The sequence below is a fragment of the Ambystoma mexicanum genome, chromosome 4p (genome assembly GCF_040938575.1).
Source record: "Ambystoma mexicanum isolate Mex_15411 chromosome 4p, UKY_AmexF1_1, whole genome shotgun sequence".
NCBI lineage: Eukaryota > Metazoa > Chordata > Amphibia > Caudata > Ambystomatidae > Ambystoma > Ambystoma mexicanum.
The window spans coordinates 1,164,359,271-1,164,372,367 of record NC_090927.1 but is presented as its reverse complement, the minus strand read 5'-3'; the positions used below and the strand labels follow the sequence as shown (position 1 = coordinate 1,164,372,367).

General features: G+C 42.3%; 1 protein-coding gene across 17 annotated transcripts in view; it reads left to right on the top strand.

Moving 5' to 3' along the window:
• SYNE1 (spectrin repeat containing nuclear envelope protein 1) overlaps window positions 1-13,097 on the top strand; it is a 1,651,720-nt gene that overhangs the window by 807,979 nt on the left and 830,644 nt on the right. For all 17 annotated transcript variants that reach the window (XM_069606781.1, XM_069606782.1, XM_069606785.1 and 14 more), the window contains 2 exons: window positions 3,112-3,276; window positions 6,231-6,587. In XM_069606781.1, coding sequence (XP_069462882.1) covers window positions 3,112-3,276; window positions 6,231-6,587 — 522 coding nt within the window. The remainder of the gene's footprint in view (window positions 1-3,111; window positions 3,277-6,230; window positions 6,588-13,097) is intronic.

Below are 13,097 nucleotides of genomic sequence, written 5' to 3'. Positions count from 1 at the left end.
CGAACTCCTTATTGCCATGATAATTTTACAGTAGTAATTTACAATAACAGAAATTGATGCGGTAGAGTGGTGGTTTGCCAATTCCGACAATAACAGGAAAAATTGCTCTAAATTAAATAATCTTCCACATCCTCACAGGTACAGGTGGCCCCCTTCTTTTTTCCTGGTCCCCTCATTCCACTCAATTGCTTTTTCTCTCATTAACGCTCTGCCATTACCCCATCTCTCATCGCTTTGTGTGACGCAAATTTATTTCCGAGCGCGTCTTGTGGTGTTGCCGTTATAATCTCGTGAGATTCATGCAGTCACCTGATGAACTGAAAAATGTTTACCTGTAACTGGCTCCCCAACCCACCCTCAAATCCCCAACTTCACATGGCGTCTTCTTTCCTTTCCCACTGCCGACCTCTAACCTAATGTGATTGCTATTGCTATTGGTAATTATATAGCGCCAATGGCCAGGCCATCTAAGCACAGTTGTTCAAAACGATCAGTGTTCCCCTCGGAGTGACTACATAAACAAAGTGATGAGTCTCTTTCTGATGTCAAGAACGTTATTAGACTCTATAATGTCATGGAGGAGTTCATTCCAAAGTTTGGTCCAAATCTGCCCATCGGTTTTCACGCTACGTCTGTTAAAAAACAGCACTTTTTTGCCATAGAAAAATGAATGGGTTTAGGCTGAAAACTGTGTTTTTATGTTTTTCTAATAGCTTTTTCATTTCTTAATGAATTGTTAACAAAATGTCCAGTTTGGGGAGGATGGGCCCACTATAAACCTTTTGTTTAAAACATTTCATCCAAACCCATCCTGCAGGTCAAAGGGCTTTTTTTGTTTTTTTTAAATATTTGTATTAGTTTATTTTCAGAAACTGACCTAATGGTCTATCAGCAATCACAACAAATCAATGTTGTCACATTGCAACTATGAGGGTCGCACACATTCTTCTGGTGTATCGGAGTAACCTCACTTGCACCTGCTCCAGCAAGTCAAACGTTATTGCCGTCTCTCAGCCTCACTGCTGCAAAGTACCAAGATCGATATAAAGGTTTTAAGGAGCCTGGGGCATCCCGTACTCTGTCTAATAATTTAAAAACTACTGGACCCCAAACCAATCAAGGAAATTAGGTCAAGGCTTTGTACCCAAATTGTTTATTTGGTCCAAATCTGTCAAGCGGTTTTCACGCTACAACTGTTAAAAAACTGCACTTTTTCTCCAAAAGGAAAATGAGTGGGCTGAAAACTGTGTTTTGTTTTAGAAATAACTTTTACATATTTTAACGTATTGTTCCCAGTTTGGGGGTGCCCAGGATAAACTTTTGGTTTTAAAAATGTCATTCAAATCCATAAAGCAAGTAATAAGTTATTAGCAATAGAATTTTTGGGGGAAAATTGCTGCTTTAGCATTTCTGATAAGCCCCTCAGCCTCTCTGCTGCAAACTTGCGGGACAAACCTTTTGTTTGCAAAATATCAGCCAAATGCTTCCTGCAACTCTCCAAAGTTAGTAGCATTTCAATGTTTGCCTTTCCTAGGAAACTATGTACACACCAATAGTACAACTGTCCTTAGTCCTTCCCTTTCTTCACGACCAAACAGTCAATCATATTCTCTGTGATTTATATGGCCCCTCACATCTTTCTTGGCTTTTGTTAGATATTTCTCGTCCATATCTGAGGTTGTCCAGATCTGGGGGGTGTTCACCTGGACTCTGTTACCAGGTACTCTATCTGGCCCTTTTGGTCTTCTGGCAGGGTTGAACAAATGCAAAGATGGTACAACCCTACTGGCTAATTAGCCCTTGACCCTTTGTTTAGTGGTAGTTTAGGAACCTCATCTTGCGGCCTCTGAGGTCTTTGCTAGTGACCTTAAGCCTGATCAGCAACAATGTACTTCCTTTAAATTGAATTTCTGGGGATTATTTCTTGTTGTCCTATCATCCCTCCGTCCACCTCACTTCATTCTTTGCCACCTCTTTCTTCCTCCTCTCTTCTTTCTCCTGTCTCTATCCTTCTCCTCTCCTCCAATCTCTCCTTAATATTCTTTCATTCATCCTCTCTCCCCTTCCTTTCCCTTCTCCACTGTTCTTCTTCTGCTGCCCATCTTCACCTTAGTTCACTTCTTGCTCATCCCCTCTGTAGCATTCTTTCTTCCTCTCCTCTACTTCTCTGTTCTTCCCTCTCCTTTCCTCCTCCCGTCAGAGGTCAAAGTGGGTGGGAACTAAATGGTACAATGTTCCCTTACTTTTTGGCGGCAATCGTCATCGTTAAGTTACTTTGTGAACAGGAAGGAAACATTTATTTTTAACTCCTCCCCTACTGGGGATTCGAACTTGAACACTGCTGAAAACAAGCCAGTCTCACTGCGCTCTCTCATAGGTTCTGGATTGGTGTTGTTTTTTTCAATAGACTGCTTAGGACATAAAATCCATTCCCAAGCAGCCAAAAAGTCCAGCTCAGCAGCGATCTGCGTATGAATTGCTATAGGGGCAGTGTTGTTTGCAGGTAATGGGAAGGGTGTGTGTGTAGGGCTAGAGTCATGGACATGTCCCTTAAGACGTGCAAATGGTGGGTGAATGGAAGGGGAGACTGCAACAAGCCACATGGTGTGGGGGACAATGGCACACTAATAGTGGTGATTTTCTTTCACTGTGTTTTCTTCAGTCTTGCTAAACTGTTGTAAAACACAGCAGTTGCCGGCTGGAGTGAAGGAAAGAAAGGACCCAGGCATGTGGTTTGATTTGGGAGGGCGGGGTGGTAGTGATGGTGAGTATTGGGTGGTAGTGGGCAGAAAAGGGGGTCAGGCAGAGGGAACATTGTTCCACTACATTTTTCTTTTTTTAATCTTAGACCACTGCCCCTCTTCTTCCAAACAATTCTTAGATTAAACAGTGGGGTTGAAAGCTCAATTGTTATATTTTTAAGAATGTTTTAGATTGATCCTCTCATTCCATTCAATCGCTGCTAATTGGGCTAACCTTAAAAATGTTGGCCAAGCTTGCTTTTTGGGCAAATAGAAGTGCCCTTTTAAATGTTTATTATTCTATATTGTGTGATGACACTGTGAAAAGATCTAAGAATGCCCATGGCATTATTTCTCTGTTGATGAATAGGAAAAGATGAGAAAGGTGGAGGACATTGTGAGGGACCATCTTCTCTATCTGGATGCTGTGCAAGAATTCACAGACTGGCTACATTCTGCTAAGGAAGAGCTCAATCGTTGGTCTGATACGTCTGGAGATGCTCCCGCAATACAGAAGAAGCTGTCTAAAATCAAGGTAAAAAAGAAAAGTGGAAAAGATATGTTAAGTTAGGTTTGAAACCTTTGCTGAAGCTACAGTATTATCAATTAGTGTCCACAACTAAATGATCAACATTTAATTGAAGCTGCACATCATAGAAGATGATCCAACCTTATTCTCCCTCTAAAGCTATACCAACTCTAGAGGACAACTGCCTCCAAGTGCTTTGAATTGTCTTGAGACCACTCTCAAAATGCACATAGGTATGCGCTCTCCCAATTTGTCTGTGTCTTCATTCCAACCCTCCTTCAGTTTTCTCACACCCTGCTCTGGTTCCTCCTTCCCTTGCTTTCCGTCATGTGCTTTTTCAATTTTTCTAACTCCTTCCATCCATTTGACCCTTTCTCCATAATTACTGCTCTCCTCTTACTTCCACGCTACCTTTATACACCTCTCACGCTTACGTCTTCTCTCTGTTTCGCTCCCACCCACTCACACATCTTGTTTCTCTCGCACTTGTCCTCCCTCGCCTTTTCCCATGTCGCTCTCTCTTGCTCAGTTTTATTGCTTTGACTACATTCTATCTATCTCTGTCTTTTTTTCTCTACCCCTCACCTGTCCATCTTTATTTTCTATCTTCTCTATCTTGTGCTCCCTCACCCCCTCTCTGTCACACGTCGATCTTACGCTATTTCCTCCTTTTTTCTCTTCCTCCCTCAGTCTCTCTCTCTCGTCTGCTACCTTTCTGTCCCCTCTCTTTCCCTCGACTTCCTCTCCTCCTACTTTCATTCTCTTCTTCATTGGTTCCCTCTTAACCCCATCTCCCTTGGTCTTCTCCCCCTCTATATCTTTGTCACTCACTCTTACTCATTACCTCTCCCATTTCTCTCCTTTTCCTCTCCCTTGCTCCCTCTCATTCTCTCTCTTGGTCATATTTTCACTTTCTGTCTCTTACACACACTTTAGTGTCTTTCTCCCTTCACTTTTCTCTCTCAGCTGGTAGTATTAACGTTGAGGCAACTGTTTGCATTCATGCCTTATGGGGGTGCATAAGGCTCTAACAAATGTTAAATATGACATGGCTCTATTTTGAGAGGTATTAACCAAGGACCTCATTTGATGGGGGTGAATTCTAATAAAAGAGACAGATTAATTGCACATCTGCCGGGTTAAGCTATTTCACTGGTTTCTGATCCATCGCCACGCATGCAGCAGACTTTGACCGATACCGTAGATTTCACCTAATACAATTTCACCTACTTAGAAATCACCGAACATTTTTTTTCTTTGAATTGGTTAGGTAAGTAGGTAAATTTAAAAACACATATGGGGTGGGTAACGGGATCGGATAAGGTAGGGGGATGTGGGGGGTTGGCCGGGGTCTCCCCTGCATAATAAAAACAATTGAAGAAAAACAAATTCGATGATTTCTCCTTTAGGTGAAGTGGATTCGGTGAAATCATTGATATTCGACTATGACAGTCTGGATTGTCCTGCCTTGCACATGATTTATACAGTGAACTTCAGGTAATGTCTGCCCTGGTCTAGGCAGTGCAAGGATGCAGGGATCCTGGACCCAAGCTAACATTCCGCAAGGCAGCGGTCCTTGAAATGTGCAGATGCGCATGAAAAGTGGTGAAAGCTGTTTTCCTGGGTCTCGTGCTCATCTACCTGTAGGTATTGCATCAATGATTCCACTTCTAAAAAGCTTTCCACATTCTGTAGAAATATCTATATTGCGAAAATAGTACAAATGCCAGACAATTCGAAACACTGAACACATTTGCGAGTCCCAAGGCTGTATGGCTCCATCTGATAGGATTTTTGTCATAATAATTCCGTCCAATATTTAAACATAGTTAAGAGGGAGATTTTGCACCATAAAGGGGGTTTATATTTTCCTCCATTGACTTGCATAAAAGGAAAGTCGATTTTCAGCCGGAGTAAGTTCTCCAATGAAAACCGGAAGAGTTGTTGGGTATGGTCAACATCCTGGCTTGCTTCCTGCTTCCAGTGTTTACCAGCATAAGAAGCTATCACCAAAAATGTAATAACATGCACATTTCGGGGTTTCTTCATCTTATTCTTCTTAGTCATGCCTCGGCAGGATAGCTCAGCGGCAACATGCTCGCTTTGGAAGCAAAACGACAAGGGGCAACACAGGTTCGATTCCGCGTCCGCGCTTAGAAACTTCTGGGTCTGTTTTCACAATGACACATTGGCTTACACACTGTGCCTGTGCTTCAGTTTAAATGGCCTACTTTGCAAAATTATGATCCGTATCCTACTCTACAGTGAGTCTGACTACTTGTTAGCCAGCAAGGATCATACAAATGGTTAAAATTTACTGTATTTCTGCCAAAATTATTTTCTTCCCCGGCCAAAAATAGACGCGCGTTTCAAACTTGGGCAAAGCAAGCTTTGTTTTCCGTACTTAAAAGAAACTGGCCCCTTTGTTTACTTCCCATTGCATGACAGAACTGTGACGGCGACAGAGAACATTCTTAACATTTCAGGAAAAAGAAAAGAAAGTGTATTAGAGACGTTTGTGGGCGGAAGTGCCACAAACTAGGCACGCAACATGTGACCATTTTGTTTTGAAAATCCTTGTATGGACTGTGGCACTGCACGTATATTTATAACAGATTACACTAATCTTCTAAAGTACTTTTCAGCTGTGTGGAGGAGGGCTTGCTTGATCGAAAATTGTAATGCCGCTCTGAACGCACGCAACTCCGGACTGCCCCTATGATAATATTTTTTTTAATGTATAGACTCGTTGCTTCAATAAGTTTTTCACATTTGACACCTGTGGAGGCGGCACGGCGTGAATGCTTGTGTGTGCGCCGCCGCTACTCTGCAGGAAGGCACCGGGTCCAACTTTCTGGCTATAGGACATGGTGCTTTCCTGCTGCAAGAGCGCCGAATGCATTCAGCAGAAGTGAATCACAGTCCCCTTGGTAACCATAGCAACGTGTGTTCCATTACAGGAGTTGATAGATTCCAGACAGCTTGGTGCAGGCCGCCTAAATAGAGTGGAGGCGCTGGCTCCTGCCGCGAAACGCAACACGACTCCCGGCGGCTGCGAGCTCATGGACGGCGAGATCCAGGCCCTGCAGGCCGACTGGAAGCAGTGGGAAGAAAGCGTCTTCCAGGCCCAGAAGAGCCTGGACAGCTTGGGAAACCAAATGGCCATCTCGGAGCAGGAGTTCGCGGCGCAGGTCGCCCAGCTGGAGCAGGCCCTGCAGGAGTTGGGTGCACGCCTGCAGAACTGGGCACAGAAGCTGTCGCTGTCCGAGGGCAAGAACACAGATAAAGAGATAGTGGCGAGCTGGCATCGCGAGCAGGTGAGCACACATGCATTGTTGCTTGCGGGGTGAGGAGGCGGGTTGAGGGCTTGGAAAGGAGCTTTCTTATCAATGCATTTTTCTTAATGGGAAGAAGGCTGAGAAAAAATCGTCAGCTGCCAATTGCAACTGTTTATAACCGTTTTCACTTGGGCGAGGAAGCCGGCAGAGTTGTAAACAAACGAGTACAACACCAGAGTAAAAGTGAACATTTCTACTGTTGTCAATAAAACGTCACAGTGTTATGTTACATACACAATGTAAGTTTGCTGAAAGTAAACTAATGTTTATTGCAGTGAATGGACCCCAGTGTCACTTTCACCCCGGCACCTATTCTCTGTGTTTATTTCGTGCAGTAGTCGTTGGACTTGCAGCGCGAATAAGGTCACGCAAGTGTCTGTTTAGTAAGCCTCCCCAATGTCCAATCGCATCAACACAGCCATGGTCATTCTCCAAATAGTGGCAAGTGCATGGAGTGCACTGGCAACGTGTGCACGTGATACTCAGTGTACACATGTTGCCAGTACAATCCATGCAATGTTTTTACTAGACACGCAAACCCTGGTGGCCCCGTTTTAAATGCACTATTTGCATTTTATACTACAAATAAGTGTAAATGCCTCCGACATTTGTACATACATGTATATGGAGTCTTTCCTTATTAAAAGTTATGATGGGTTTACATCAAACCTTAGATAAAACCATTTCCAAACAAATGTAAATCATATATAGAAATCATAAACACATTCTCTGATATAATCTTTAAAATACAAAGTCCTGTGAACAAGTCCTATGATACAATCTGTAAAATTAGACCATCCTTGGGATTTACGCAACTTCACTTTCAGTTGATCTTAAAGAGCTGCGAGAGCCCGTGTCAGTGAGACGGGTAACTCCGCCACCAGGGGGTCCCGGAAGCTATTCCTATAGGAGAGCGATTTAATATTGTGCGCAGTGCAGCTGAGTCGGGAGTTGTAGCTTTACAATTCATCAACAGATGTCTTAAGGTTTCCGTCTGGACGCCTTTCTGCGCAGCCTAGAGACTCTTAACTCTCGATTGATCTTGTTTCTTGCCGCTATAACTTCCATAGTATTCAAAGCATTCAATCTAAAGTGCATACAACATTCTTTCACCGCTACTAGGAAAGCTGTGAATATATTCATGGGTGCTATGAAATGGCAGGTACACTTTAACATAATTGTATGATGATTTTTCACTTCCAAGTATGGGTACTTTTTGTACTAATCATGGAAATATATTTTCTTTTTAATTTCATGCGTGATTGACCCACATGGTAATGACCAACTTATCTCATCATTAATATCATGTAGAATATATTTGAAACTTAAGTCTAATTTGATCAATACTTAGACTTAAGTCAAAAATTGCATTTCTTTTGGAGTTCTACATGCAAATCCGCCAAATAAACATTGAATATAAAAGAGGCAAGGATACACCCTTTTTGGACTCCTACATTAGTAAAAATTTCCTTAGTGAGTGTTCCAGAATGATTGTTCCTTATCTTTATTGTGGTGTGACTGGCAAAGAATGAACGTTGTCAGTAGACCTGGTCTATGCCCCGATCCCTTATTCCCTTAGTTTAATCCACAGCCTTATCCTTATTTCGCTGTCAAACGCTGCAGTAAAATCTAAGAGCGTGGCAAAAAGAGGGCATACATTTTTCCTGCGTTCTTGTCCTATCAAAAGCTTTGTCGGTAACCCATTTTTCATGGTATTCTGTCCACTTCTTAAGCTGGAATTTGGTGAAGATATTCTTAGTGTATACCGTAAATGTAATTTCTGTAGTAAAAGGGCAGCAGCGACTTTTCCAGAAAAGTTTATGTGGGCTAAAAACCGAGTTTTCCACCATTTTACACATTACTCCTTTTATGAATGGATATGGTTAAGGACTTGACCAGGAGGCAGGAAGTATGGATGTATTTAGAATTTCTTCGGGCAGCTTCTCAAAGATCTTTGCCCATACATGTAGATTCCTTTTGATAACCATGTTAGGTAATCCAACAGGGCCCAAGGCCCAGCTGATAAAAGATCTTTAATGGTTGATAACATAGCACAATAAACAAAAGAGGTAGACCAATGGAAACGAGGAGAGGCTTCTAGCTTGGATATAGACATATTTGGGTTGTAGAAAGTTAATGTCCCATTAGCAACCAACACCTTAGCTGAAATTGGATTTATTTGTGCTTGAGCTGACAATGTAAATCCACTTCAAACTAAATACCAAATGCCTGTTATGACCTTGATGTCCAGACTACATAGCATATGTTGACACTTAGATTTAATTTCTTTGATATTGTGTCTTTTACAACAGTTGCCATGGCTGCACTGTATCCGATGTCTGGCAAGTGGCCCTTCCCTCGCACTTTGATTCCCACTGTATTGGATTTTCTCAGCATTTGATGCTTTCACCTTTTTCTACTCACTTCCATATGCTTATTCTTTTTAAGTACTCTATTACAGAATACCACTAAACCTCTGTCACCCTTAACTGAAACAGTTGATATTAATTGTGTAATGCTATCAGAAAACCTGGAGGAATCAAGTCATTGTGTATACATGATTTGTTTTAGGAAAATGTACATACAATGATTAAGCAATCGATCAGTGGCTGTAATATTTTTTTTGTGATAAGTTTATCGTACTCCTTTCCCTGTTGATCTCAATTTCCCCCACTGGTCTTATGACCAAATCTTCATCAACATCCACTGCGTAAGTTATGGATAACATGTAGTGGTCACTCAAACAGGGAGTATCACTAGATTTACAACTTCTTTCACATAATCCCAAGAAATGAAAATATAGTCTAAGTAGCGTTACTGCATTCACCCGGTATGTCACCTTTAACACAACCATTTACCATGATCATGTGGCAGTCTTCGAAAAATGTACTCCATTGGCGGCTACCAGATCACTTATTTTCGATTAAAAATGTCCATCAGGCCTCTACCCAAGACCTCCATTATCTCTGGTCATTTGAAGTTTAGGTCACCCACCAGTATAACACAAGCCACTTCATTTCTAGCAGGCCATTCTTCTATAAAAAAAAAAGGTGATTCATTTGTTTGATATTTGTGGACTCATGCCTATCAGAAGGCTCATAGATATTTAATATTAATGTCATCTCAGGTGTATTCCTGGCTGTAGATAAGATGTGTAGCTGTCTAAACAGGGAGGCGTCATCAACCAGAACTTCTGTAGCATAACTATATCATGATCTCTTACCTGCCAACCCATTCCCTTCAGACGGACCTTTTAAAACACCTAGTTTTCCAAGAAAGCTCTATGTCAAATCGTTTTGCCCTGGGACGATTTGTTTTAAGGGGTGGCACGTAGGTTGATAGCTCTCGCCAATCCTCATGTTCCTCTTCAAGATTTCCTTTTTAGATCAATCTGTTCCACTCAACGTTCCCTGGGTTTATTTATACTTCTACTTTTAATGAGGATATTGACAAACTATTACTGGAGGCCCGGGTTGTAGATTGTGGATTGTGTAAACTTCTTAAGGACACTGTGCTCATTCTGCTGACTTTATGAGATAAATGTGGAATGTATAGATGACATCCCATCATTAAAAAAGCCTCCCATTCAGCGAGTAGCATTCTGCATCTATAGCCGATCATAGAGTCACTATTACCATCTTTGGATTGCCATATTTAGCAAATTCTGCCAACGATAGGTCATCTTTAGATAAAAATTGACAGTCGGTATTTGCAGGAAACACGTTTAAAAGATGACTTCTATTAAGAATCAAATTTAACTAATGGATTCTATAAAGAGGACTTTCATATCCAAAGAGGGCTTGGTCTTCATTTGCCTCAATTCAATAAGTTTTTCGGGAGCAAGAACCTCTTGCAGAGTTGCCCGTTCTTCCTTACTAACTTGGACAAACCACTGCAGCATCTGAGTCCTCAAAATCCATGCCCAGTGATACTGCTGTGTCACTTGGTGCCATGTTCCAGGAAGACTCGAATATCTTGATATTTATTATGCAAAGATCCCTTTTTCTCTTTTTTGGTTTCATATGGAATCGATAATACATTACTTTTTGGAAAGTAGATGGGCCAGGCATAAACATACATTTTGTTCCATGTCCAGCTCTGGCGCATAACAATGCAAAAGTATGTTTTTGTGCTCTGTCCAAGGGGGGTATCTTGATGTTATACAAAGATACAGATTTGTATTATTACACATCTCATTGGTACGCATTGTCGAGCGCAGAAGGATAAAGGGCCCAGTGGACTTTGCAGGATTCCAACCTGTGGCCATGGTGTCAAGCACAGATCCCTGTAGTGGATCCGTTTGGCTAATGAACCACAGATCCAGCTAATCAGCCTGTTGGACCCTTCTTAAGTACTGTCCTTTGTGTAAGCATTTGGTGAAAGGCCTGGGATGCAAAGGATGTATTCCACCACTGTTACTCACATGCACTGTAATCATTAGATTTCAAAGTGAAATGGTCTAATGGTTTAGATTACAGTGTAAAACCTCTGGATTGTAAGTGTTCGATTGGAGGGGAAGTGATAATGTTCTGGGTTTAAGTGCCACTTTTCAGCATTTAGCCCTCTATTGTGGCAAAAGTGTGAACAAGAATGGTGTTATACACAAGGCCAAAGCTTTCAAAATAGTCTGGTGTCCCAAGACCTCCTTAAAAGTACCCTTAGTGTACGCTAGTGTAGCATGGACCAAGCTCAGACCGTACTCTATATGAGAAGCTAAAGTGTGCAGGAAAGCAAGGGAGATCTAGAAACACTGACCAAAGATATACAAATTAAATGGCTTCAAGAAAGTCCTTGTGGGGATAGACGATGCCCAAAAAAACCTCTTTCTTTCAAGAACAGTCTCAAAGAAAACAAGAGAGAAATGTTCCAAAAAACCCCCAAACATCTGGATACATTTCAAAACTCTTCGCTTCTCCATACATGCTGTATGAGCTGGTGAGAGATAATGACAGGCTAATTTCATGCACATGTTACTACTGGCTTCTGTTCAGATAGTGTTTTGTACAAATATCACACAGTCTTTTTGAAGCGAACACGAAAGCATTGGGAAATGCAAGATGCTGGATGAAGAAAATCACTTGCAGTCCTGGTTTACAGTTGCCTCATCAACTTAGTAGTTTTTGTTCTCCCCCTATGTAAAAAACACAGAACTCTGTGTAATCTGCACTCACCAAGGAGGTATCATTAATGACCGATAGACCTCTTGGCTTGTTACACAATCACTGCCTGTCTTTCATGGACACTCATCAGAGATCCAAGCAGGCAGAGCAGCGTGGCCCTTCAGTGAAGGGCCCAAGAAAGCACAGAGATAAGGGTCGCAGCTCATCTGCATGCAGGGTGACATGGTCACACAAACACGATACAGGGACAGAGCAAATTGCTTTTTGACCTTAGAGGCAGGTAGGAAGGCAGTTGGGTTTTCCACTTATAAATTGGTGTGTTTTCCTGGCTCTGTCAGTTATACGAAATTCCAGCTCTAGGATTTGTCTGTTCCAAGCCTCCCTTAAACTGCCAATCCTAAATTTGCCCTGAGCCAACCTGCACAGCCTCTAAACCACAGTGTGTCATCACCAACTATTCAGAGATTTGACTAAGGGCAGGGAAAACTTACTTACTTATCCTTTAGCCAAAAGAGCTGGAAAGAATGTTGCCGTAATTACCTGTGAGAGGTAGGAGAATTTGTGTGTTATTGGCATAGTTGGTGTAGGAGATGCTGATGGAGTTCAGGAGGCAGAATAGAGGTTTAGTAAATATGTTGTAAAGTGTAAAGTGTAGGGGAAACACATGAGCCTTGGGGGCGCTCAGCAAGGGATAAGCGAAGAGGGGGTGGGGGGCACAGGCGGTTTCTGCGAAGACTCGTATTGTTCTGTCGGCCAGGAATGAGGCTGCCCAGGACATTGCTTCGTCCAGAAAGTGGGCTACTGAGATGAGGTGATGGCAGAGAATATAATATGGTCAAGCAGGTCCAAGGCAGCAGAGAGATCTAATAGCAGAAGGAGGGCAGGCTTGCCTTCGTCTCTGATGTTGTCCAGTTGATTTTTTTAGGTGCAACAAAGCTGATTATGTCCTGTGACCTGGTCTGAAACCCGATTGGCATAGACCAACTATTTGGTTGGATTCTGGATAGTGCTGGATTTGTAGATACGCAGCACTATCTAAGATTTTGAGCAGGAATGGGACTGTCGTGATGGGCCGATAGTTGTTTTGCATAGCCGGGTCAAGTGGATGTTTTTTAGGAGGGGGAGGTCCCATGTTTTCTTCGGTGAGGTAGGAACTGAGCTTGAGGAGAGGGAAGCATTGATAAAACTGGTGATGAAAGGGGTGACCACTTCCACACACACTCTTTGATGACAGGGGCAGGGCAGGTGTCCCCTTTACATCTGGAGGGTTTGAGACTTTTAAGGATGGAGGCCAGTTCTGTTTTTGAGAATTGGCGGAAATGAAGCATGTCTTGGTCTAGGGGGACAGCTTGTGGCATATTGGGCAGCT